The 27,913-nt window shown below is 34.5% G+C and overlaps 1 protein-coding gene across 3 annotated transcripts in view; it reads left to right on the forward strand.

The window, feature by feature from the left end:
• The window catches only part of ADGRL3 (adhesion G protein-coupled receptor L3), an 864,166-nt gene that overhangs the window by 574,079 nt on the left and 262,174 nt on the right, over positions 1-27,913 (forward strand). For all 3 annotated transcript variants that reach the window (XM_027089631.1, XM_027089632.1, XM_027089633.1), the window contains one exon: positions 23,042-23,122. In XM_027089631.1, coding sequence (XP_026945432.1) covers positions 23,042-23,122 — 81 coding nt within the window. The remainder of the gene's footprint in view (positions 1-23,041; positions 23,123-27,913) is intronic.

The following is a 27,913-nucleotide window of genomic DNA, read 5'->3' on the forward strand; positions in this document are numbered from 1 at the left end:
TCCCACTTCTTACTCCTTACTTGGTACAACGGACTGTTGTGTCCCTGTGCTATTTCATGCAAATGAACCTCCCCACATGCTGCTACCTTGATGCTGCCTCTCTTTCCTCACTATAGAAGCAAATTCCTCTGTATCTTTTGAGATTGGGATGATCATAGAATTTATCACCCAAATTGGGACACAAGTAAAAAGGAAAGCTAACCAGACGGGAAGTGTGAAAATAGGTGTCAACAGGGATGTATGGTCCTCTTACTTAAGAGCCATCTAAAACATTATGTCCTCTGTGATGGTTTCTCCCAAAACAGAAATGCTTGTTTCCTATTTTAATTGCTGTTGTACCTGTTATGGAACTTAACACATTGTAAACTTACTGTTTGTATACATGCCTGTCTCTTAGAAAGGGATCTTTTAGGGCAGGTTCTTAATGCCATAATTATTTCAAATCCTCATCATACATACTTCACAGGAGACAATTTTTTTCCACCCTAACGTTTCTGAGGGACATCCTCCTCTCATCAATGTCTGTGTCTCATTACCAGAGTAACTCTTGGTGGAGATGGAAAGGCCATCTCTCCCTGGCTTAAAGATAAAGGGATCAAATCAGAAACTGCAATCAGAGCTCTTATGAAATTTGAAAATGCTCTGATGGTGACTCCGAGGGAGATGGGCTAGAGAATCACTGGTGTAACACATTATGTGGATTTAATAAACATTTGTTAATGAATTAATAAAAGAGGTGTTTGTTGTAATAATAACACTTGATGAAATCTATTATGATGAAAAAAGGCTTTACTGATTTCTCTTTTACCTCTGTTTTTCCATGCTAAATCTAAATGTCTCTCCTTTTTCATGTGTTTGTTGTTTTAGTTCATTGTCAGTTATTTACCAGATATGATTTAAATTTTTTCCTTAGAATAGTTTAAACATTAATGGATTTCATTCTAACAAAGTAGAAACAGATTTCAAAAGGAAAAAAGAAAGCAGTTTGCACCCCTTCTGGTATTTTGGGTTTTATAATTGAACAATTTGATTTTGTGGTGGAGTTGTTTTCCCCTATTCTTTAGAATTTTTAAAGGTCAGCACTTACAACCTTCGGTTTTCTTTTTTCTTCTCTCTGGCTGGCTTTACCTTTTCTTCTCAAACACAGCATCCCTTTGCTTATCCAAAGAATTAAAAGGATTTCTCTGAAGTTCTTGCCTTTTTTCCTTACATGACCAATTCAAATGAAATTTGGTAATACTTTCCTTCTTTCAGTTTTCTGATAGCTTTTCATTCACAGAGAAGTTAAGCAATGTAAATTTATAACATAAGAAAATCAGAATTTTGGTTAGAACTCTGGTATCTAAGAACGATATTCAGACTCTATGATGCGTGATGAAGAATGTTTCAAAATATCAGTTGTTTAATTTTAGACCAATATGGAAATTAAGTACGCTACAAAAGGGTATTTCTAAATTAAAGTCCTTAGTTTTAATTTGAGGGTCATATTTTCTCTGAAATTACCACAAATTTGAGGCAGAGTATATGGGGTAAAAACATGTTTAAACTGAGACTTAGTTTCCTCATTTGTTAAACAGTGATGACTAGAGCAATTACCTCATGGATCTGTTGTAAAGGTAAAAATGTGTTTATAAAATCCTTAACAGAGAATTTAGCATCAAGTTAAATATTCAACAAATATCATCGACGTTATCATTATCCTCATTTTTATATTATCTTTTATAACAGTTTATCATTACACAAACCAATTGATAAACCAAGAAAAGGTCTGACTATTTAACCAAATATTCATGCTATTGGGGGAAAAAACCCAAAACACATATTCTTTTTTAGATTAAATTTGACCATATATATATGAATTCTCAATTCCAAATGGATAGATTAATTTTCTCCTTCATGTTCAACGTGCATATCAGAAGCCATGTCATTATAAATGTTAAATAATTAATGTGTTGTCATTTTTGTTAGCTATTTTATTTCCACACCCACCTCTTGTGGACTTAGTTTGTGACTTCAGAAGAATCATTGGATCACATCCATCTCTCAGTATAGGAAGGCATAGCCTTCTATTACATTTGACAAGTGGAAGAGTTAGAATGATCAAGGGATGTTTAGAAAATGTATTGCAGTCTTTATTATTCATATTTTGCACCTTATGGACAAAAATCGGGAGAATGCATTTTCTGAAGCCGCTAACTCCCATTGTGTTGTACTGATTAGTAATAAAATAGCAAGAGGGACAGTCAACAATTGCTAGGTTTAAAAACTTCTCAGAGCTAAAATCACACCAAATCACAGTGGGAACTTTTATCATTTCTGAGTTCAATAGTTTGTTAATGTCCCTTATGATAAAACTGAGCCAACAGTAGGTACACGCAAAGCAACACCCACAATACTTTGTGGGTGTGTGTCTGAATGGAAATCTTTGATGTAGGACTCACTCCTGTTAAATGCAGCTGCATGAACCAAAATGATCTAAACTATATTTGCCAAATAATTCCTTGCAAGCATAATATCGTAATCTGTCTCTGCCTTATTTAGCATATTTCTTTAACCAGAGAAAGAAGAACCCTGTTGGAAAATTCTTTCTAATGAGTTTGGAATATCAGGTATTTTCACATCAGAAGTCAGAGGTGACACAAGAAGTATTACTGCTTCCTTTACTATGGCTTTTAGAAGAAGGCTTAGGTTAGTAGCAGGAATATTAACTATAATTATGCCAACTCCTCTGCTTAGCATTTACTTATACATTAGCTCCTTTAATATTCACAGTAATTCAAAGACAGAGATCAGCAAAATTTTTCTTTAAAAGACTAGATGATAGGGCTTCCCTGGTGGCGCAGCGGTTGAGAGTCTGCCTGCCGATGCAGGGGACACGGGTTCGTGCCCCGGTCCGGGAAGATCCCACATGCCGCGGAGCGGCTGGGTCCGTGAGCCGTGGCCGCTGAGCCTGCACGTCCGGAGCCTGTGCTCCGCAACGGGAGAGGCCACAACAGTGAGAGGCCTGCGTACCGCAAAAAAAAAAAGACTGGATGATAAATATTTTAGATTTTGCAGACTACATATGACCTACAGCGCGGCTAGTAATGCTCTTCCGCCTCCTTTTCTTCTTCTTTCCTCGTTTTCCTTCTACTTCTTTTTTTGTTCTTCTAATCTTTTAAGAATTGAGAAACAATTCTTAGATCACAGACCATGCAGCATCAGAGCATGGGTTAGATTTGGTCTGCAGGCTGTAGTTGGCTGACCCATGCTTTATGAAATATCTTTAACTATCCCTATGTTCCAGATGGGGAAATGGAATCTCCAAGAGGCTAACCAGCCTTCCCAGGGTTCCTCAATTAAAGACAATACTTTGACCTTCAGCTAAGAATCTCACTTCTAATGCCATCTCCTAATCACCAAGCTATTGATAATATACCCCCTGCTCAAAGGGGTTTGATGAACTGTGCTGATACTGTCTCATTTGTCTCAGAGGAAACAAGTGTGAGATAGTGATGATGCAAACAGTTATAATGACAAAACTTTAACATTCAGTCACATTTAATATGTGGCAGGCACTCTGCTTCATATTTATTATTTCTTTTGCCCTCACCACAATCCTGTGAAATGGGAATGCTATTGTTTGCTTTTTACAGGTGAGATGGACACTAAGAGATGAATATACTCAAAGCCACAGAATCCACGAGTGATGTAACTGTATGAGTACCCACAGATCTTATATCTCTAAAACCTGTGTTCTTAACCATGGTACTATACTGCCTCACTACTGAAACTCATGTGTTCTGGGATATGTGACTTTGATTAGAGTTAGTGAAGCCGATCTCATTTTGCCTTGTAAATAAGGTCTAGCAAAGATTAACCTTAACTATTTAGTAACAGTGAGCAAAGAAGTAGAACAAAAACAGGAAAAAAAAATGCACACATACACACATACATATATGTATATGTATTTGTTTTTTAAGATTTCCTTAGTACAGTTGAAGCAAGATGTAAGCTATCACCATGGGATGCAGCAGGAATGATTGTTGTTTGGGGATACTGAGTGACACTTTGAAGACTGAGCAATTTGTCACAATTCGTTAGCTAATTGTTTCATATTATTTCATGTTATTTTCATTCTGCTGTACAGGATCCTTTCTTGTCTGCACCATCTTTTTGGCTGTTTCTTGATAAGAAGAGTGGCATTCAGATAAGGATACTATTCATAAACTTTCCAACCTCAACTGAGATAAATTCAGGTATGGCCACAAAAAGATAATATCTGGCCATCGGTATATTGAAAATAATTGGCTCAGAGCTGAGATAATGAAAACCAGAGGTTCAAGATAGAACTAGAAACCCTTCATGTTGTTTTGATAAGTAACCCTGCAAAATCGAGACGTTCCCCTGGAGTTATCCTAAAATATAACCGAAGATATTGTTCAAACATCTTTGGTCATTTTCTAATAATGTAATTTCCTTTAATGGGTTATCATGAACAGCACGATTTGGACTAAACTCCTCTAGAGCATAATTCTAAGGAGGATTTTAATGAAAATCGTCCCTCCATGTGTATAATATTTTCTACATAACGTGACAATAATATTCTGGAATAACCACTTAATTTTTTCCTTTAATAGTACACTATATGTCAGATAAGTCAAATTGTTTTTTTTGTGACCAGCTTTTATTTCTTCAGCCATGTTCTAGTACTGATGTCCTCCTTCATACCTGGCTTATAGGACTGCTGTCCTACACAGTTAACTGTCAATTTGATCAAGTTGGAAAGATAGTTGAGATGGTCCACTAGCCTCAAACCTTCCATGGAGTTAGCACAGTGTCACCTTTGATGTTCAGTGGCAGATGATTCAGCCCATCAGTATTCAACATTGCTTTTCTGGTTTTGCAGTTGTAGGTAAGACCTCGTGCTCTTCTGCGCAGATAATCTACTTGAAAGTATGCTTATTTTTAGAAATGAGGTTAGTGATGGGTACTTGGTAAAGCCATCACTAAAGTGGAGGCCATGGATAATGGCTTTTGGAAGGTTTATATGCTTTTTTTTCTTGAGATAACATTTCTATGAGCACTTAGAACATCAAGGCTATTTGAGTACAGCACTAGCACCTGATGTAAAATATTAATGATAAGACACAATGGTTTATATACATAACATGGAACAAATTTTCAATTAGATTGAGATTATTTGAATTCTATTCATTCTCTAGCTTTTTTTTTTAATAGAATCTTACATTCATCTCATGAAAATAAGATGTTGGTTAGTAGAATAAAGTGAAAAAAGCATCATTCCTTTATTGAAACCATAACTTCTCGTTACAAGTAGAACCTTGGACTATCACATTCTATATCACTGTATCAGTGAAATACAAAAAGAGAAAAGTAAAAATATTACGATGCGTCATGGTCTTATGGTATAAGGCATCAATTGTTCATTCTATACTAAAGGAGAGTACAGTACCAAGTCTAGCATTCGTATGTAATACAAGCAGCTCATAGTAGGATTTGCTAAGAATCTTGATTGATGCCTAGTGTCCCTAAAAAGCATTTTCAAGATATAAAAGTACTTCAAACATGTTGGATATTGACATAGTTAATTTCAAGAGCTGAATATTCTCCTTAATGGTTTAATGATTTCATGCTTTTCCCTCACCAACATATGAAGTGATTTAGCAAGTTTCTCTATTTTTTGTAGATACTGCTGTCTAAAATCTCTAAGGTTTATTCCTAGTTAATAAGCATTTTAGGGACTTTGGTAATGAGTAATTTTTAAAGAATTATATATTAGCCCTCCAAATATTCACATTCAAAAAAGTGATATATTAAGATGTGTTAATTGAGTTATATGTGGCTGAATTAACTGAACTGAAAGTATGTTAGCAAGTTTTTGAATGGTCAAGGGAAAAAAGCTGAAGTGATTAGCTTCCTTTTATAGAGTGCACTTATTAAAGGAAGAAAATACTTCTGCTTCCTAGACATACAGGTATATGTCTACACACACAAAATGCTTTTGTTTTAAAGTAAGAAAAACTCAACTCAAATTGGCTAAAGCTAAAAGAAGGCATTTGATGTCTCAGGTAATTAGACTTGCAAACAGAGAGGCTTGCTTCAGATCTAAAAAGGAGGTGTTCATTTCTGTTATCAAGGTTCTATCTCACTCAGTCCCTAAACTCAGCTTGCTTCTGATTGGCTCCTGTTTCAGATATCCTTCTTCCACATGGTAACAAGATGATCACCAGCATCTTCAAGCCTATGTTTTTCATGGAGCTCAGGTTCTCAGAGAAAGATCATTCCTTCTCTCTATTAGCATTAGCAAGTTCCAGGGAGAATTCTGATAGGGTCTTCTGATATATTTGATAGAACCCTCTGAGTGACCAAACCTGGGTGATGAACTCACCTCTCAGATTTTAGAGGATACTGGAAAGGGTGAGCCCTACACAGTGTATTTAGAGCAGGATTAATATTGAATGCTATATATATCCTGAAACAAAGGGATGCTGAACAACAATAAAAACAGACATACAATTCCACACAACAAAAAAAATCATCTAAATTTACACTAGTAGAGGTGTTTTTTTTTTTTTTATAAGCATGTCCTTGGAGTTATGTTTATTACTTCTTTGCTTGTTTCCCCCAATATAAATCTTAAAATCCTTTATGAATAAGAATTTACACTTTCAGATCACTTGAGGAAAGCTAAAATATCTATCAGATGGTGTTTCCTTGAAGTCTGAAGGAAAAAATTAAGACTATAATATGCAAAATTTTCACCAAAATTGAGACATAATAGGAGCTGAGAGATTCATTTAATCATACATTAAGTTGCAATAATGAAGTATGATGACCTTTTTAGAAATATGAAAATAATATATCTGTTTCTTAAAGAGGAAAACATAAAACTATGAAATAATGTGGTATAACTAAGAAAAAGATATTTCTATTAAAATATACAGTATCTTAAAATCAATCAAACTCTATACTATTACTTTATAAATATTTTCACTTTTATGACAGCTTATACTTTTCATAGATAACTATAATATAAATGCCTAGTACCTCCAAATTATGCTAATAGTACTTCCTATTCTTTGAGTGTAAAGCTAAATTCTAACTTTTCCAAATTCCTTTGATTAAGACTGCAAACATAAAAGTAGGATAAATCTGTCAAAAATGAACAATTTGCACAAAGAGTTCAGATTTTTCAGCTAACAGCATTTTAGCACACAGAGGGGAGTTGTCAAAATTTCACTACAGGCAGTTTCGTTCTATACAATGAGATATTTTAGAGTTTATTGAAAGAATTAGGTGGTAAAATTCACTGTCGTCATCCTGGAAGAATATCCATATCCTTTTATTCTTGATGTGAAAATCTGGTCTTATTATGCTTGGGTCACTCTGATCCCACTTTTGTAAGCCTTATGCGTGCAATACCTTTTGCGTGGAATTTTCTGAATTCAGGTCTTTTGGGGTGTATATTGATCTCTGTCAACTAACTGAATAATCTGGCAGGTCCTGCTGAGCTTTCTTCATGATAGATCCTCTCACAGATCGCATGGATTGATGAAAAGGGAGAAGAGATTCGAACCTAATTGTGGGGGAAATAAGCATCTCCCTTTCTCTTTTCTTTGAAAAAAAAGTTAATTTCGTAAACAAACCTCATATATATTCTTGTAAAAAAAAAAATCTCCTCTGATTCTTCATTATCTTTTTTTTTTTTTTTTTTTTTTTTTTGCGGTACGCGAGCCTCTCACTGTTGTGACCTCTCCCGTTGCGGAGCACAGGCTCCGGACGCGCAGGCTCACTGGCCATGGCTCATGGGCCCAGCCGCTCCGCAGCATGTGGGATCTTCCCGGACCGGGACATGAACCCGCGTCCCCTGCATCGGCAGTTGGACTCTCAACCACTGCGCCACCAGGGAAGCCTGATTCTTCATTATCTTGCCTAACTATATCATTTTACATATAAAGAACTTTGAACACTGGACCTGTAATTAATATATTTGAATTTTTCTACTCCTCCTTTAAATAAGTTTCGGTATATTTAGTTTATTATACTCTAGTATCCAAAGGTCTTATTCTAATTCTCCTATAGATATGACTTCTCTAAGATTTACTGACTCAGAAGCTGAGAGGAAAAATGCCTGATGGGCATCATTTAAGAATAACACCTGATGAGTAGCTTTTACTTTGAGATCTATGTTGTCACACTTCTCCACTGATAACATTTATCCAGTCAAATCCAGGCTGCTACTCTTCATATTTTGGACCCTTCCTTGGGGGTGGGGCTAAGGGCAAGGTGTTAGCATTTTGTTGCCATCCACCTATGAATTTTTCCTCAGGTACATTTAACATGCTTTACCATTCTTCTTTGTGGATTAGTGTTACTGGATATTTTCTGATCTATCAGCAGGGAGGACAAGAAAATTTAACATGTTATGCTTTTCTTAGCATGCTAGGATAGTCTTTAAAGCGGAACTTTAAAAGTATAAACACAGCAGACCAGCTTCTTAGCTCTGTACTCTAGGGAACAAACCTCTTTGTTGTGAAGACCCTGGTCTATGCTTTTCTTTTTGCTGCTTGCTTCTGTGGTTCTAGAAGCAGATTTTCATTTGCTAGTTCTCCTTTGAAGTAATTCTAATATCACTTTTCAGGCACCGTAACCCTTTATCCTAAACACGTAATTCTAATCTTTCCTTTATGACATTAACCATTTTCAGTTCCATTAAATAGAGATAAATAATATAAATATAGTGCCAATTTATCCATTTTTTTCACAGTTTATCATAATGATGTAATTGCCACCTACGTAATAAGGGGGAAAATAAAATTGATAAAAGTACATTAGAAGAGTATTTTTTTTTAATCTACATAAATGCATTGGGTTAAAGTCTGTACTAGGGAATTACTGTGCATCTCATTTGGTAAAGACCTCTTCAAGAATCGCATGAATCTTTTCTGGTAGAAATGGACAGGCTGAGAGAATTGAATAGTTATAAAATTTGTAACATTTCTCAAACAAAATTAGTGGCACTGTGAATTTATTTCCATTTATGAAAGAAATTTTCACAGAGTTTTACTATTTACCTTGTTTATAATTGAAGTGTAGCAGTTTTAACATTCATCTTAATTTTTATGTCATCGATGTGAATTTTCACAGAAATACACTGAATTCTTACAGTGACTAAGACATTTGAGTGAGTCCTAGGATGCCAGAGAATACATGGAAACTGGAGTTGTTATGCTTCCAACTCTCATGGAGTTTTATACCTGGATTGACCTATGTAAAGTCTTTGCTATAAATGTGTTCAGTTCGCTTACTCTTCCAATGAAGACAGATTAGAGAAGTGAAAGGATGTTTCAGTTTTAATATTTACAAAATTGTAGCAAACGTTAAAACAAGTTTAAGAAATCCTAGAATAATTTGAGGGTATTCAAGATGTGTATGTGTGTGTGTTCACGTGACTATAAATATAAATATATAAATATAAATGCACACACAAAATTGCTATTCACATTTTCCCACATCGCACGTAGTTTCTGGAGAATACACATTTTTAAATATTATATAAATTTTCATAACTGAAAATGAGTATAAAGCCTACTTCACCCTTTTTATTTTCCTGGAATTTGATATCTAGGCTGCATGTTGAAAAGGTTAACTAATTGGTATCTTCTTTTGACATTAAGTTTTGATAGGTGAATTTAATTATAAGTAAAAACGTTGATTCAGTAAATTAATAGACTATGCCCTTTATGTATTTTTTGCTATAAATCAGATACCATGGGAAACACCTCATCTTTTTCTCTCTCTTAAAAAGCACTTTATAGTATGGTGAGTCATATTTCTAAATATCACAAGAGAATTAGGAGAGTGAACATGACAACTTCAGTCTTACAGAGTCACAGTATGCGCCTGATGCTGGTCCTCTGCCAGCCTTTCCTGAGTCACCCAAGGAGATTTTACTTCTCAGTAATCAAGGTTATTTTTGCCTTCCTTATAGGCAAAAATAATAAGTATTTATTGAACACCTACTCTGAGTCACATACATATTTATTGGGCTCCCTTTACCTTAATAAGTGGATTTTTCAATTAAATCCCATAATTTTATATCTCTGATTATAGCTTCCAAGAGTTAACAGTTTACTTGCTTATTTCCAGTAGTTGGTACCAGTAAATAGTAGGCAATCATTAAATATTGTCCTAATGAATAAATGAGTAATTAAGGAAATTAATGAAAGCTCATACACAGTTTCTTTCTCTTTTGCCATTATTTGTGTTAAAGAGTTACTTTACTCAGTCTTTGCAAGTTCGATGATCAATAACTGCTATAAAACTAACATTTGGTAATTTATTTTAAAAATTTACAATTTTAGAGTGACCCATTCTTGAACAAAGATATATCATCAGGAAGATCAGATATACTTCATTATCACAATCCTGCACAGAATATCTGCTATATTCTTAAAATACCACAAAGTATCTGAATATTAATAAGAAATGCAGCTGATACATAACAGAAACTTTGAATCAGTAACCAAGCTTGCCCACATTTTAATATCCCACTACACAATTAGATTCTGAGTTTTGGAAAACATGACAAGGAATGATTCCAGCTTGATCCAAAATTCTCATGTCTTAATTTACTCCTCCCCAAAATTAGATGTTAAAAAAACCTTTAAAAAGTAAGTTATTTTTCATTACTTATACTTATCATTTTTGTTTACTGATGAATAAGATGTCAGAAATGCACAACACAGCAATAAAATAACCTGAAAGGAAATATTTATTAAAGGGGTAGGAACTAAACTCATTTAATGAAACTTGATTCTGTACTAGACACTAGTAATCTTTATGTCACTATTGATTTCATTCTCACAGTAAATCTGTGACCTAGGTAATTTCATAACAGTGGATAAACTCTTACTTTTATACTTTTATACAACTCTTACTTTTATTTTCCTGTAATGCAGCATTCCTAGCCCTAATCGTTAGCCAACAAAGTTTCTATACTTTCTACATTTTCTGTCATAAAAATAAGAGAAATAAAGGAGGAGAGAGGATGAATAGGCAAAGCACAGAGAATTTTTAGGGCAGTGAAAATACTCATATGATATCATAATCATGGACAGTTGTCATTATACATTTGTCCAAATCCATTGACTATACAACACCAAGAATGAGCCCTAATACTATATGGACTTTAGGTGGTTATGATGTGTCAGAGTCAGTTCATCAATTGTAATAAATGTACCACTGTGGTCGGGGACATTGATAATGGCTATCTATACCTTTGTGGGGACAGGATACATGGGAAATCTGTACCTCCTTAATTTTGCTATGAATTTTTAAATGTTCTAAAAAAATCCTAATTAAAAAAAATAAAGAGATAGAGTAGTATAAAGGAAAGAACACATAACTAGGGGTTATATAACTATTATGCTATGTCTGCCTCTTGCCCTTAGCTAGAGGGTGACTTTACGTGAGTCCTATACCTTGTCTAGGCCTATTTCCCCCTGTAAATTACAGCAGTTGGGCTAGATGATTTCTAAGGAAGCTATTCTATCTCTTAGATTTTTGTTTTGTCTATCTCATTATATATAGTTGTGTTTTGTGCTTATCATTTAGTTGCAGTCATCAAGTTATTACATTGCCTTGTGAAGTAATCTCCTCTTTCTGATTAAAAGAACTATCTGTGCCACTGGTGATATTTTAGGTGATGATACATTCTTAATAATGTATGCAAGAATTCGTATGTATTAGAAAGATGTGGTTAAACGTTGAAGCTCTAGAACTGTCTTCTAGAGCAGTCTTGACAAAATGCAGAATATCAGTGTGTTTTAATATGGCAGCAATTCAAATAAATAAATATATGGTAGAGTGTGTGTATATGTGTGTGTTATAAGGGTTTAGAATAACTCCAGAAATGTACACAAGATACCGGAAAGAGAGATTGCCTGTGGATAGCCATCAGGTTGATTAGATGCTTTCATTTTGTCCCAGTTGAATATATACCATATCCATGTATTAGCTGTTCAAATAATTAGTATATTTAATATGAAAAGAATTAAAATAAATACCAGTTATTATATCGTGTCTTAGTTTTCTATCACTGCTGGAACAAAGTACCACAAACTTAGAGGGTTAAACAATGCTAATTTATTACTTTATATTTCTCTAAGACAGAAGTTCAACACAGGTCTTATTAGGCTAAAAGTAGTTCTTTATGTAGACTCTGGAAAGGATCTTAGTCTTTTTTAGTTCTAGAAGCAGCCCCAATCCCTTGGTTCTGGTCCCCTTCCTCCATCTTCAAAGCCAGCAATAGCTTATGTAGTGTTTCTCACGTTGCACCACTCTGACTTACTCTTCTGCCTCCCTTTTCGACTTTCAAGAACTACTGTCATAAGGATAATCTCCCCATCTCAACCATAATCACATCTGCAAAGTCCCTCCTGCCATATAAAATAACATATTTACAGATCCTGAGGATTAGGAAGGACCAGTGTTCTATCTACCATAAGCTATAAGCAAAATATCTGAGGAAGGTATAATTCCCAAATCAGAATTGCTCTGGAAGAGAAGCAGGCTTAGGAACAGCCTCTTGTATATCCTGTGCTAATTGACCAACTGAAGTTATGGACCCCTGTGTTCATGCTAACATCACAGTTCTGCTCATTATGTTCACCTGTGTTTTTTCTAAACTAGCTTTTCACAGCTCCTCACCCTGAATACACACCTTCAGTGGAATAGGCCTGAATATTAACTACTTCAATAGTAAAATATTTTCTCCTTATTCTACTGTATGCAAAACATGGGCTTAGTACAATGATGATAAACAATAGGAAAGATGTGAGTGTGCATGTGGGGAGGAAGACTGCTTGAAGTGTCTTTTTTCTTTTTTCCAGCTTTTAGAATCACAATGATTCAAGGAAATCTGTATTACTGACCCCTACCATTTTTAAGACCTCCACTAAAATTAAAAACAAATGTCCGGGGAAGGCTAATATAGTTAACCTAGGGTTAAGTAGAACATAGTGTTTTGCTCATTGTTTGAGAACTGATTGTTCTGTGATTTAGTCTTTTATTAATGTAAACACTTAATTTTAGGTTAGCCTGGAAAAGGACTAAGAATTTCTAATGTTTCAGAAATTTAGTATATTTGCCTCTCTCTACCCGCGTAGGTCTATTTATAGGGTGTGAAGGCAGTAAGCTACATAGTAAAAACATGGTCTCTGGACTTGAAACCTGATCCCTACACACACTGTTGTGTAACCTTTGAAAATCCACTTAACCTTATAAAGCTTAGTTACTGCATTTTTAAAATGGAAGCAATATTTACCTCACATGGTGCTTCTTATATTAGTCTCTTAGAAAATTAGAAAATAACTATTTTTATTACTATGATCTTCAGTTTCCAAAGTGTTCATTCCTGTTTATTTTTGAAGAATTATAAAAACTAGAAATTCAGGAAAGATAAATGCTCTGATTTATTTTTCTTTTTCTATTCTGTTTCTAGTTTATTTTTGTAAGACTTGCTACAATAGGTTTCTGAGACTTCAAGGAATAATTTTGAAGCGATGCATCCAAAATTCAGTGTTTATCATTTTAACTACCAAGTCTGTTTTTCACGCTTGTGAAAGAAAGGAAAGCATTTGTATGGCTTATAAGATAGAGTCCCCTCTATATCTGTGAGCACCTGAAATTCATCATTGATATAAAACATTACTCAGTCCAACACAATTTCAGCCCTAGGACCAATGAGGTATTTTTCAGGCCAACAGGTTTCATTTCTTTCCGACTGGCTGATTTCTTCCTGACAATTGCTTCATTGAATTTTACATTAAATTCATTTCACAATGTATCTTCCTAATTCTTAGGTATCATAATGGTATTGTGGTTGTTTTTAAAGAACTCATATTTTATAGACACATACTCAAATAATTTACAGATGAAATTATGTGATGTTTGGGATTTGCTTCCCCTTATTCTGGGATGGGGAAAGAGGCATGGGAGGAGAACGGTGAAACAATACAGCCCCTGAATTAACCATTGATGAAGCTGGGTGATAAACGTGTAGAGGTGGAAAATTTGTCCCTTTTCCCCTTCTAAATTCTTTGGCTGGTCTAATAATTAAATTGACATAAAGATTAGCAAGAGAAAAACAGATTTGATTTTGTTTGTACTGGAGGCCCAAAGAAATATGACTCAAAGAATTGACCATTGTAAGAAAGGGGTTTGGACTTGGGGTAGTAAATTAGTGAAGAAGTAACAGGGCTTGTTTATGCAGCTTTCTCAGCCCTGATTTCCCTATCTGGGATAATGATGCCTTCTGTCCTCCTTGTGCAGAGAGGATACCTTTCACATGGGAGATTTATTTCCTGCTTTCAGGGAGACAAAGGAGGGTCAGAGTGTCTTTCTTGTACCATTTGTTTCTCAAGTAACTTTAATTCAAAATAATCAATATGCCAGAGTGGCATGCTTTGGGGTGATATATTCTGTTCCCCTTCACATGTAATTTTTATTCTTTACTTTTTTGTACATTTTTGAATTTTTACTTTTTTTTTTTTTTTTTTTTTGGCGGTATGTGGGCCTCTCACTGTTGTGGTCTCTCCAGTTGCGGAGCACAGGCTCCGGACGCGCAGGCTCAGCGGCCATGGCTCACGGGCCCAGCCGCTCCGTGGCATGTGGGATCCTCCCGGACCGGTGCACGAACCCGTGTCCCCTGCATTGGCAGGCGGACTCTCAACCACTGTGCCACCAGGGAAGCCCTACATTATTTTTAATCATCTTTTCTACCCACCCTCCTTTGTGGGTCCCTGTCTCCTAGCCCTCTCACTTATCTGATCAGCAGGCATCCCCTCATATCATTCCTTCTGATTCCCCGTGCCTGCCATACTCTTTCACTAGACTACTAATTGCTGTTCCCTCAGTCTCATCTTTCTCTCATCTTCCCTCACTTCACTTACCTCAGTTCAATGCTATTGTTGTACTCTTTTCTGTCACCTCTATCAAGGTACATATCATACTTCACTGCAATTTCTTAACCCTGCATCTAAGCTGAAGTCTCTCTTTGGAGCATTGTATTATCTTGTTCATATGGTATTGTTAATACTGGTCACAGAGTGGGAGTGGGTACTGAAGAAATATTTGCTGGAAGAACTACACACACACACACACACACACACACAACACAACACAACACAACACAAGAAAGTTACCTTTGCTCCAAATTACTCGATTTGTTTCCTTTGTGGCAAGAAATATCCACTGGAGAGAAGCCAGTCAGTGACCTTTGCACCTCCATCAATGACTTTATATCCTCAATAAGAAGTCAAGCATGTAGTTGTTTCTCTGCTACTTCATATTTTACTAAACTCACTGAAAATAAGTGTGAGTAATAAGATGAAGGGGGAAAAGGAAACCAGAGTGAAAAGATAGGTGTTAAATTGACAACTTTACAACTCCTTTCTTTGATGATTACTTTTGATTGGTGTTTATATCTGCACCTGAAAGCTGACTTTTTGGATGCCAGATGATTATAGTCAGACTGGGATTTAAAGACAAAAAAAGCAAGCTGTTGTAATGTTAGGCACATGCAGTTTTCCATCAGCACAACCAACACATTGACCTCTGGTATTTTTTTTTGTAGCTGAAATTATTTTCAACAAAAAATTAAACTTTTTTTGAGGAGTCTCAAAGTATTTGAAAAACTTAGAAAAATCTACTTTACTTTCAGAATATTTGAAAAACTTAGAAAAATCCCATATGCCGTTCTTCAATGTAGTTTAGTATAGGTTTCCACATTCCACGTGGAGTCATTATTATAATAGGGCAGAGAAATGCAGCAATGTAACCTGCTATCATTCTAAAGCTTGTAAAAGGAAAATGGCAATATCATTAAAAACCCCATGTTCAAAAATGTGAGATCTATTTTATTGTTTTTAAGGAGGGGGAAATGTCATATCTCTAGAGGAAATAATTAAAATCAGAAGTTGAAAATTTAAAGGAAACGAACAAAAAGAAGGCATGAAATCTGCCTGGAGAGCCATAAACTATTAAACTTGTTTACAGCACTATATAGAAAATGAGGAAAATTTGAGTTGAAAGATAGTATAACTGGAGAAACCAATGGGGACTTTATGGTAGTAAAATGTGTTTTTACTTTAGGAATAAAGTTGTGTTCATTTTCCCAATTCCATATCACCGTATTTTATTTATGTCTTCTTTTGCTCATTGGTCATTGGTGTCATTATTAATATGTCTATGAATATGTGTAAAATTTGAAATAAATGTTAGGCAAAAGCATCTGCTACCAGCACATTTTGTTCTTTCATTCTTAATTAATAGAATTAGATTTGGACTCTTATCTATACTTTTATCTTTTTACAATTTCCTATAAAAGTCAGATAATATCTCTTGCCTTTTCTTGAACTCTTCAAAATCTATTCATAGAAACTAAATTAGGCCTTCCCAATCACTCTATTTAAAATTGCAACCTGCCCCTCCTACTTCAGATCCCCTTTAGCCTGTTCTAATTTGTTTCCATTGCCCTCAGCATCTCACACATATAATATTTACTGTGTTAAACGCTTACTATCTGTCTTCCCCTACATAAGAGGGTGGATTATCATTTATTTTGTTGTATGATATATGCCACCCGCCTAAGAAGGCACCTGTCACATATGAGGCACTCAGTTAATATTGTTTGGTGAATGAATGAATGAAAGAATGAATTTAGCATAATAATAATAATATAGCTAAAAATTCTAAGTACTTTGCTACATACCATGCACTGTTCTAATTACTACATATGTATACATTTATCTAATTTTCAAAACACCTCTATGAAGTCAGTGCTATTGTAATCCCCATTATACAAATGAGGAAATCGAGGCACATAGAAGTTAAACAGCTTGATAGTTGCTGGCTAATAACTTATATGGTTAATAATTCTATGGCTAAAATGTGGCAGAGTCCAAATACCAACACTGGCCGTTCTGTTTCCTGGGCATGATCTTACCTGTTAGGCTAAGTTGCCTTTAGTTTATAGGCAGAGCCAAATCGAAAAAAATATACATATTTTTATAAATAAATAGTTTTCCACCCTTTTAATGTCTCAACAACCTGAAAGCTCATGGCCCACACAACTTGAAAATAATTGCTTGCTAAGTAAGGCTTCAGAAGTAAGAGACGGTTGAGGGCAGTTTTCTGCAGGCTAGCTGCATTCCCTTTCTTACTGTCCTCTGACATCACTCTTGACAACCACCACCTTGATTTGACATTTGAAAGTCACCAATTTATCAAGATGTCAGCTTCCTTATTCTAAAAATGTAGGTTTGGGATTATAAGATATCAAATGTCTTTCTCCCTCCAAACTCTATGGTTCTAAAAATGTATTGCCGTGCTCTGATGTGCAAGTAAAGTATTGACAGTAGAAAGAGGACAAAAAAAAAATCCTTTTCCTGTACTTAGTGCTGGTCAAGTCTTTTCTATATTTGAACTTTAGTAGAAATTGCAGAGAATTCCTCAAAGAAATAGAAATTAAATGAAAGTTGAAAAAGAGATTGAAAATAGAAAACTAATGGCTTTTCCAAAATCTATAATGGCCTTTTGTGTTCTACTAACCAGCACCCTTAAATCTTCTACATCTTTGGCATACCTAACACTGGATAGATAGTTCACACATTTTCATTTCAGAATGTGAGCAGCTCTTTCTTTGTTTTCGTGTTTTTGGCCAGATCATTTTTTTCCTTCTACTCTTGCAATGTGGTTGAACTGTACAACTTCTGACCCAAACCCTATGCTTTACTTTTCTGTGTTCATTTGGGGAGATTATTCCCTTCCCAGATTTCACAATTGTCTTAATATTAATTATTTCAGGTCTCATCAATCCTGATTAACTAGACTATCACCTTAAAATGAACAAACAAGCAAAAAACCCTGAAAAACATCTCTGTGTTAGTGGAACCCTCATACATTCCTAATGAAAAGTAAAATGGTATAGCTTTGGAAATCAGACTGACATTTCCACAAAAGTTTATACATGGAGTTTACTATACGACCCAACAATTCCACTTCTAGGTATGTGTATTCAAGAAAAATGCAACATATGTCCACACAAAAACTTTCAAATGAAGGTTCATAGCAGAATTATTCATAATAGTCAAAAAGTGGAAATTATCCCCAAAGTCCATCAGCTGATTAATGGATACAATAAATATGGTATGTTTTTACAATGGAATATTATTTGGCAGCATAAAGGAATTAAGTACTGATTCATGCTACCATATGGAGCCTTGAAAAATTAAATTGAATGAAGGAAACTGATCACAGAAGACTATATATTTGTATGATTCCAATTACGTGAAATGTCCAGAACAGGTAAATCTATAGAGGTGGAAAGGGGATGAGTGGTTGCCCAGGACTAGGGTGGGTTGGGAGGAAATGGGGAGTGACTGCTGAGAGGCTTCAAATTTCTTTTTATGGTGATGAAAGTAGTCTCAATTGATTGTGGTAGTGGTTGCACAAATCTATAAATGTACTAAAAACATTGAATTGTATATTTGAAATGGGTGAATTGTATGATATATAAATTATATAAGTATATATTTCATATAAATGTACACATATATACAAGTATGTATGTACATACATGTATATATAAATGCATATATATGACATCTTCATGCAAATGTATCATTTACCTACACTAAAAATTGAATAAAATCTAATTCATAAGCTACCCACCCATTACCCTGTTGCCATTATTCTTCTAGACTCCTAAGCCATGAACCAAGAAGCATTTTTTCCTCCCACTTTTTAATTCTTTGTAATTCTTTTATGAAATCTGTCATTAAGCAATGCTTATTCCTTTGGTAATTACTTTGTAGGGACTTAAAGATAAAATGACATGTGAATAGCAACACCAGGAAACTCTGTCACCTAAAATTCATGTCCTATAAATTCAATCTTTAAAATTTAAATTCTGCAGCACAAAATAATTAAATACAAGGGTATATAGATGAATCTTAACCTGGGAATACACTTCTTACAAGAAACAAAGATCACAGGGCATCACCAAAATATTATTATCAGTGTGTCTAGCTCTAAGGAGCTAGTAAGGTAGACTCAATAACGAATAATTACAACAATAAAGGTCAAAAAAGTTAAATGAAAGTCATCAAGAAAATTTAGAGATTTTATTCAAAATGGGGAAAATAGAATACTTACACAATGAAATATTCTTATAACCAAAATATAGAAAACTTCAAAAATAATTTATTCCTATTTATTAAAAAGCAATTCAAACAAAAAGCAGTCCATTTAAAATACATGAAGACACACTATTTAAAATATTTATTCTCCAAATTGGTTTATAGAATTAATGTAATTCTAATAAAATCTCAATATGATTTTTTACTTTAAAATTTAGAAAAAATGCAATAAAATTCAGAAAGAAAAATAAGCAGATATGTATCTTTTTTAATTTGGAAAAGTAAGGACAAAAATAAAAGGAGCACATCACATATTTCGATATACAAAGCTGTGGTTATGAGGACCAGGTGAGACTAGTATAAGACAGTCAAATATGGTGGAAAATGTGTCATATTTTTAAAACATGTGTTTGTCATGCTTTTTACCTCCCTATGCTCTTTTTGAGCTGATTGCATTTTTTTGCTGAATATTATTCACCATAAAGTCCAAGAGAAATTTTTATGAACCTTATTTATGGTTTTAACTGGAGTTTATTATTATTACTATTATTTTGCATTAATTCTTAATATTCTCTCTTAATATTTAATTTTTGTCATTTTAATTACAATGAGTCTTGGCATGATCCTCTTTCAGTTGATCCTGTCTGGGAGTCTCTGTGCTTCCTGTACATGGATGTCTGTTTCATTTCTCAGATTAGGGAAGTTTTCAGCTACCATTTCTTCAAATATTTTCTCTGTCCTTTTCTCTCTCTCTTCTCCTTCTGAGACTCCTGTGATGAGAATGTTAGTACACTTGAAGTTGTCTCAGAGACCTCTTAAAATGACTTCATTTCTTTCTATTTTTTCAGTTCAGCTTTGGTGATTTCCATTACTATAACTTACAGCTCACTGACTGTTCTTCTGTATCATCTAATCTGTTGATTCCTAACAGTGTATTTTTTATTTAAGTTATTGTATTCTTCAGGTGTGTTTAGTTCTTTCTATCTTCTGCTTGTTCAACTTCTCACTGTGTTCATCCATTCTTCTCTTGAGTTCTTTGATCATCTTTATGGTCATTACCTTAAAATAAACACTTTATCAGGTAGATTGCCTATCTCTACTTCACTTAGTTCTTCTTCTGAGGTTTTATCTTACTCCTTCCATTGCAACATGTTCCTCTGTTGCCTCATTTTGCCTAATTTTCTGTTTTTATTTCTATGTATCTTGTAGGTTGGTTACATTTCCCAACATTGTAGGAGGCAATGAAGAAATATTCCTTTTTTTAGTAATTCTTTATGAGGGGGGTGGGACATTGAGAGACAATGAATTTTTTTTCAAACTATGCACAGCATCTCCCCATGTTTCCATATGCCCTTCCTGATGATGATAGATTACTACCCTGAGAATTTTTGCCTTAGATTTCTTATCTATTAGTTATCCTTTGTTAGAAGTATTGCCTACTAGAATGTGTTTTTTTTACCTTTTATGTGTTTTTGTGGAGATAAATGTGTGAATACCACTGATCTAAAGTGTGGCAGGAATCTTTTTAAGAATTTGATTAATTTAATCAATCAACAACAACCTCCATAATTTCTAGTTTTTATTCTGTAGATCAGAAATTTCATTTACCAGATTGGAATCCATTACTGCATTTCTCATTTTTCTCTAAGGCTTAGAGTCCCAGTCAATGCCTACCACTGTGACTTTCCCTGCCATACTGCATCCTGCAGTTTGCTAGATTTCTCCTTGGAGAGAGAATGGAAATTGTGGCAACCAGGTTCAGAATTTGACCATCAATAATTCCCATTCCATTCCACTGGCTCTTTGATATCCCCATTTTCCCTTAGGGATATACACACTGTGAACTTGTACTGCCTAAAGTACCTGTGTTGAGTACTGTTGAGTTTACATGCTTATCCCAAGAACAAAGGCAAATGTGGCATTTAAAGGGACTGTTTACTTCATTATAAATGTAGAGGTAACAGTCCCAAAAGCAGTTACTTGTCAGAGTTTAATCACTAAAATCTATACGCATTATTTTCAGGTTTAATATACCTTCTTTGAGAAAAATATTATGATATAGATGAAAACACTTGAAATTTGAAGTCAAAATATGACTGGCCTTGCTGTTTACTATCTGCATGTTAGTTACTTAATCTCCTTTGCTTGTATCTTTGATTTAAAAATGTGTGTGTACTAATGTATTACCTACCTTTAAATCCTTATAGTGATATTGGTTGCATAAAAGGAGATGATGTATGTATGACTGTGTAGTGGTTATTATTATATGTAGTAAAAGCCATGTTCCTTGGTTTGACATGAAATCAATACTATTTTATATGCTGATGTTATTTTGAACCAATATAAAGTGAAAGATTCTTATTTTCATTTACATGATCAATAAAATTTCAAACCAATTCATTTGTAATGACACAAGACCTTAAAAATAAAAATGTTTTTGGAACCAAGTATGCAACAGAGGTAAACATCAGGTGTTTTTATAATTAAGATAATCTGAAGTTTTTAATAAGCTATATTACACATGGACTGCTAGCAGTGCACAATCGCTGTCACTTCTTTTATAATAGTGCTTTTAGTATTCCACTGAAACATGACCAGTGAAAGCATAATATTCTTAGTTACCATTATGAGGAGCTCTGTGTATTACAGCCTCTCCACTGTGTCTGCTGTTAGCTAGAAAAATGCTGGGAGCAATAGCAGCTACTATCAACAGGGAGCCATATTAATTATTTGAAATGTGCCTCATAAGAGAAATCAGCAGAGTTTATTACAAGTCGAATATTACTTGAAACAGGAAGGTTACTCTAATTGTTATCATAATCTATGTATCATTAACTTTCCTTGTTTAGGAAAAGAGATTAACAACCCTGTAGATTGCTATAGTAAATGTATAAAATACAACTGCATATTCCCATTATAGAAAGAAAGCTGTGGGTTCTGTACTTTTACCCAAACCTTCTTTATATAAAGTAGCTTTAGAAATTGAACTCTGTAATTATGCTTTCTTGCCTTAAAATCCTAATTGCTTACTGGATTATCAGTATACAAGCTATAGCTACTTTGAGCATTAGAAAACTCTTTTGTTTTTAAGCTAGCAATTTTTTTCAGTCAGCGTCTAGTCCTTCAAATCAACTTTAACTCATGAGACAGAAAATGTATTACAGATATGCATGTGAACTAGCAGCATGCTTTACAAGAAACAGAATGAATCCATCTACCTGCTTTTTTATATTGTGGTTAGTTATTATTTTTTCATCAAGTACAATAAGCAAATAGGAGTAGTTTTCTACTCAAATAATAAGTAAAAAGTTTAAAAGTAATCATAAAAATAAGGTATAAATTAATTAGGATTGTAAAGTTATCTAAGTAAGTGCTATTCAAAGTGTTATCTGACATAGATGCCAGTCTGCAGACCATTTATTACTGATCTGCAGTGAAATAAATGCAAAAAATAAGAGTAAATGTTTAGAAACACTTAAAGCAAATTGATAGAGTACTTAGTGTCTGTTTAACAATGAAAAATGGGGACTTGTATTTTATGTCTTTAGTTTTTGCATTTCATTTTTCTTGTCAGTCATTTTTATTGTGTTTTTAAAAGTGTCACTCAACAATAAACTTGTGATTTAACAACAACAACAAAGTAGATGGCTTAAGAAGGACTGATTTAATTGCTTGATGTTTGGATGACACATAATGATTCTATGTTTGGATAGATCTATCTGCACTCTATAATGGTTAGTAATTCAGTGTGAAGAGAGATGTATGACATCATAAAACCAAAAAACATGTAAGAAGACATAATTATAATATCTTAACATTTATTTTTGGGTCCACAGGACAGGCACATCATGGACAGGTACCGTACATCTCTCCACCAATTCACCTTGACTCTGAGCTAGAAAGACCCCCTGTTAGAGGTGAGTTGTATTCTTTTTTTTTAGTTTAAAGAAAAAGAAATTTATTCATTCTTTGTTGAAGACAATTAATTAAATTAAAGATAACTGTAAATATGTATCTTACAATGCAGTGCCTATTTAAAAAACAGGAGGAAAACGGTGTGTAAGGAACGTAATAACAGAAAGAGTAAGTCTTATTTATAATAAGATGTGAATATTGTTTTGAGAAATGTTTGTAAACCAAATAAGAAATGAGGATCCATAGTGGAAGACTAGTTGAAAACAAACCTAGATTTAGAGATTACCAGATAACCGATACTTTTGTTTATTGGAAATTTCTTCTTCTACTATCCTTTTTTATTTTAAAATAAGTTAAGATGTCTTAATCTAAGTCATATTGACATTTATTTCCTTGCAAAGTGGTATCTTATATTTTATTATTCCTTTTAAAAGTCATTTTATTATTAATATGATAATTTAGTTTTAAAGTATATAAATTAAAATTATGTATTTAAATTGATGCCATCTGTTTAAAGATTTTTAAAAATAACTAGTCATACAAAATAGAAGTTAAAAGTAACATTTATCTCATAATCTAAATACAGAATTTATCTTTCTACTTTTAAAAATTAATGATTTTTAAATGTTTTATAATGTTCAAACTAATGTAATAATAGACAAACTTTTAATTTTATAAATACCAAATATCCTAAGGTTAATTTTTCAGTTTAAAGTAATATGGTATATTTTCTTTTTTTTTTCCAAAGGGGAACATAGCTTTATTTTTATTTTATTAACATCTTTATTGGAGTATAATTGCTTTACAATGGTGTGTTAGTTTCTGCTGTATAACAAAGTGAATCAGCTATACATATACACATATCTCCATATCTCCTCCCTTCCACCCCTCCCTCCCACTCTCCTCACTTTGTCCCAGTGGCATGGTATATTTTCTTATACTTTCAATAGTATACAACAAAAGTCATTAGATCTGACTTTTATGAACATGTTTTCTATACATGCTATTTCTTCTGCCAGGAGTCTCTTACCTTTTCTTTTCTACCTAGTAAGTTTCTACCAGTGTTGCAATGCTCTGCTTTACCTTCAGTTCCTCTTTTAAGTCTTCCCATGTACTAGGCAGGAGCTAAGTACATGCCTCTGTCCTCCAAATATCCCCTGTGCTTGCCTCAGTTATTATTCCTAAAACACTGCATTTTATTTTTCAGCTTGAATGTCCCTTTTTCCTTCTGTAAGATCCTTGAGGGCAAAGAGTGTCATAATTATTATTTCTCCTCCAGCCACTGGTCTGTGCTTGGCGCACAATAGGAACTCCTAAAATGATTTCTAAGTGACTGAAAGTGAAGGTGACAACCTAAATTGTGAAGGATGTATCCTCATTTTTCAAGAAGAAAACTGAGCAGGGACAGTAAGAGAACCTTACAAAGAAGAAGCAGAATGAACCAAAATATGTTATATGTGAAAGTTGTGATTTTTTTTTTTTCTTTCGGTACACGGGCCTCTGACTGTTGTGGCCTCTCCCGTTGCGGGGCACAGGCTCCAGACCGCAGGCTTAGCGGCCATGGCTCACGGGCCCAGCCGCTGCGCGGCATGTGGGATCTTCCCGGACCAGGGCACGAACCCGTGTCCCCCGCATCGGCAGGCGGACTCTCAACCGCTGCGCCACCAGGGAAGCCTGAAAGTTGTGATATTTTTAAGGAAATGTGCTTGAGTGCACAGTAAAATGGGAGCAGTTTTAGAGGAAGAGACTGGGAAGATGTAATGAGGGAGATTGTGAAGGATTCTGTGTCTCATGCCAAGGAGTTTGTACTTTATCCTGGAAAAAAATCATCAAATATTTTTAATTTTTTAAAAAATTTTCCTAAGTTAGTGGGGTGTCATATCATAACAGAGTCAGTTCTTTTTTTTTTTTTTTGCGGTACGCGGGCCTCTCACTGTTGTGGCCTCTCCCGTTGCGGAGCACAGGCTCCGGATGCGCAGGCTCGGCGGCCATGGCTCACGGACCCAGCCGCTCCGCGGCATGTGGGATCTTACAGGACTGGGGCACGAACCCGTGTCCCCTGCATCGGCAGGCGGACTCTCAACCACTGCGCCACCAGGGAAGCCCCAGAATCAGTTCTTGATATGGGAAAAGTGTCTCTGAAATCAGTGTAGATGATGAAAGATTGACAGAGGGAAGCCATTTCAGTAATCCAGATAAAAGATGATTGGGAAATTAGTTAGGAGTGTGTTGGTGGCAATGGTAGGGTCCGAGAAGTGTTTTGAAGAGACATGGCATTGGCTGAACTGATACAGGGAAAAGAGCAGAAATGCCTCTAAGGTTTCTATATTGATTAACTACTTGGATGCTTATGACATAATTTCTCATCATGAGGAAGAGATGAATTTTAAATGGATGCCTTGTTTTAGACATGTTAATTCTTAGTAGATTGTTGTTCCCACCAAAGATGGAGACCTATTTATGCAAGTTGGTGACTTTAATATAATTCAATTTTTCAGACATGATCCCAGTATGATTTGGGAAGAATACTATAAAGTCATGGGTGTGACAGTGTAATAATCGACTCCAAAAGTTAGTGGCTTAAAACAGGAAACATTTTTATAGTTCACAGAGTTGGTTGAATCGCATATGTGCTGACTTGACTGATGCTGGATGTTTAGTAGTTAGCAGGCTGGTTGGATTTTCAGGGGAGGAAATTCATTCACATGTTTGGTAGTCACCTTGATGTCATCTGCAGTGATGGCCATATGGCTCTCATCTTCCAGCAGGCTAGCCCCAGCTCATTCCCATTGTGACAGGATTCCCTGCAATGAGTAGGAAAGTCCTAAAGTTCAGGTATTGTTTAAGAGTCTACTTGTGTCATGTTTGTTATGTCCCATTGGCCAAAGCCAGTCACATAGCCAACCCTAGACTTAAGAAATGGACTCCATCTCTTGATGGAGGAACCACAATCCAAAGGACCATGGATACAGGAAGGAGAGGAATTTGGGCCATTTCAACCTACTGTAGCTAGGCACATAAAGAGTAAAATAAATTTAGAATGAAGCAAGACAAAAATTGAGTGATAAAATGAAGGGATTTATAGCCAATAAACTTAAACTTGGGAGTTCTAGACCTTTCTTATATTTAATTTCCTCAACTACCACACAGAAGTTCAGAAATAAGAAATCCTCACAGTGTCTTTGTGAGGATTAAGGATGATACAGAATAGAGTCTGGCATCTGGTAAGCCCTAGATAATATGTGGCTATTACTATTGATGCGAACTTTGGGGTTTGCTGTTGTGACATACGGGAAGAGTCTGGACCTTGGAGCCAGGCAGACCTGCAGGATCTTAGGCAGCTTCTGTCTATCAACTGTAAAACAAGTTTTTAAGGATGATTAAGTGAAACAGTTAGTGTCAAGTTCCTGGCAAATAACCTGACATAAACTAGACCCCGAAGAGTTAGTAGGCAAGTAGGCATTATTAAGAGCTTCACTTTAAAGCAGCATCATCTTAGTAAAAGTAGTGATGGTATTGACCTGGTGAAGAATGATCTACTAGAATCCAGCAGTGATCTCTGCTTTATATCTATCTCAAATTGTGCTCTCTACCTTAGAAGAATTGTCTTGATAACTTCTAGTTCTCACATAGTTCCTCTACATGCATTGACCCAGAGACCCTCCTAAACTACTGTGATTAATGCAATTGCAGTTATAGTCATTAGCTCATGTGCCATAGTCCCGTAACTTTCAAAAAAAAAGAACATTTAATTGAATAAATAAAGAGGTTTGTATAAATCACCAAAATAACATTGCAAAAGATCTTGTGCTTTTTTTCTTAAAACTATCTAATATTTTATTTAAAAACAAATATTGGAAATGGTAAGAGTTGGCAATATCATTGTTTTGGAACCACGAAGTATTTCCTTTCAACTTTCAACTCTCACCCCTCATCTGCATTACTGTTTCTAATTATAGTGTACATTTTTGATATTTAAATTACACAAATGACCTGTACATTATCTATATCTATGTACAGAGAGGGAGTCTCTCATGTATATTATAGGTTTTGATTTGAATTTATACAATAAGATAAATTAGGTTCTTTAAATACTTTGAAATACTGTCTCTAATAATTTTTGTGTGATTATATAGCAATATCCTTTGAACTACCTGAAAAACCACATTAGATATCTATTTTTTCTATTTTTCTACTATAATTTTATACATATTGAGAAAATGAGAGCTATGTCTTGATAGTCCCCTTCCCCCACTGACTACAGTTCTCTGTATTCTCTTTCTTTCCCTCCCTGTACCAATTTCCACTAGTGTACATGCATGTTCATGTTTTAGAAATTATTGCTTTATATATTAATTCCCTGTGTATTTTACAGACTTGACTATATTTTCATAGGAAAATCATACTTAAGCTTTTTGATATCCATCAAGAGAGCAATACAAAACAATGTTTAAAATGTATTAATATAGCTATCAATATTAGAACAGGGAATTTTTCAGTAGAAAGTATGAATTTTCTAACATACAATTACATATCAGATTGCTTCAAATACTTTGCCATTTTATTCTGTTCTTATCTCAAATATTTTGGATTACTTGGTACCTTTTTTTTTTAACAGTGATTGTGCTTTGAATATTTGAAATAGTGAACTAATTATTGGTAACTTTGGAATTGTTTTTTAACCTCTATTTTAAAAAATAATTATATAATTATTTTTCAAAAAGTATATGTGACATTTTCATTTCTTTTTCATCCCCTTAAGTTCTATATGTAGCTTAGGAATCATTTTGGTT

This window comes from Aethalodelphis obliquidens, unplaced genomic scaffold (assembly GCF_003676395.1).
Source record: "Aethalodelphis obliquidens isolate GAN/ISIS:26980383/991018 unplaced genomic scaffold, ASM367639v1 scaffold67, whole genome shotgun sequence".
Taxonomy (NCBI): domain Eukaryota; kingdom Metazoa; phylum Chordata; class Mammalia; order Artiodactyla; family Delphinidae; genus Aethalodelphis; species Aethalodelphis obliquidens.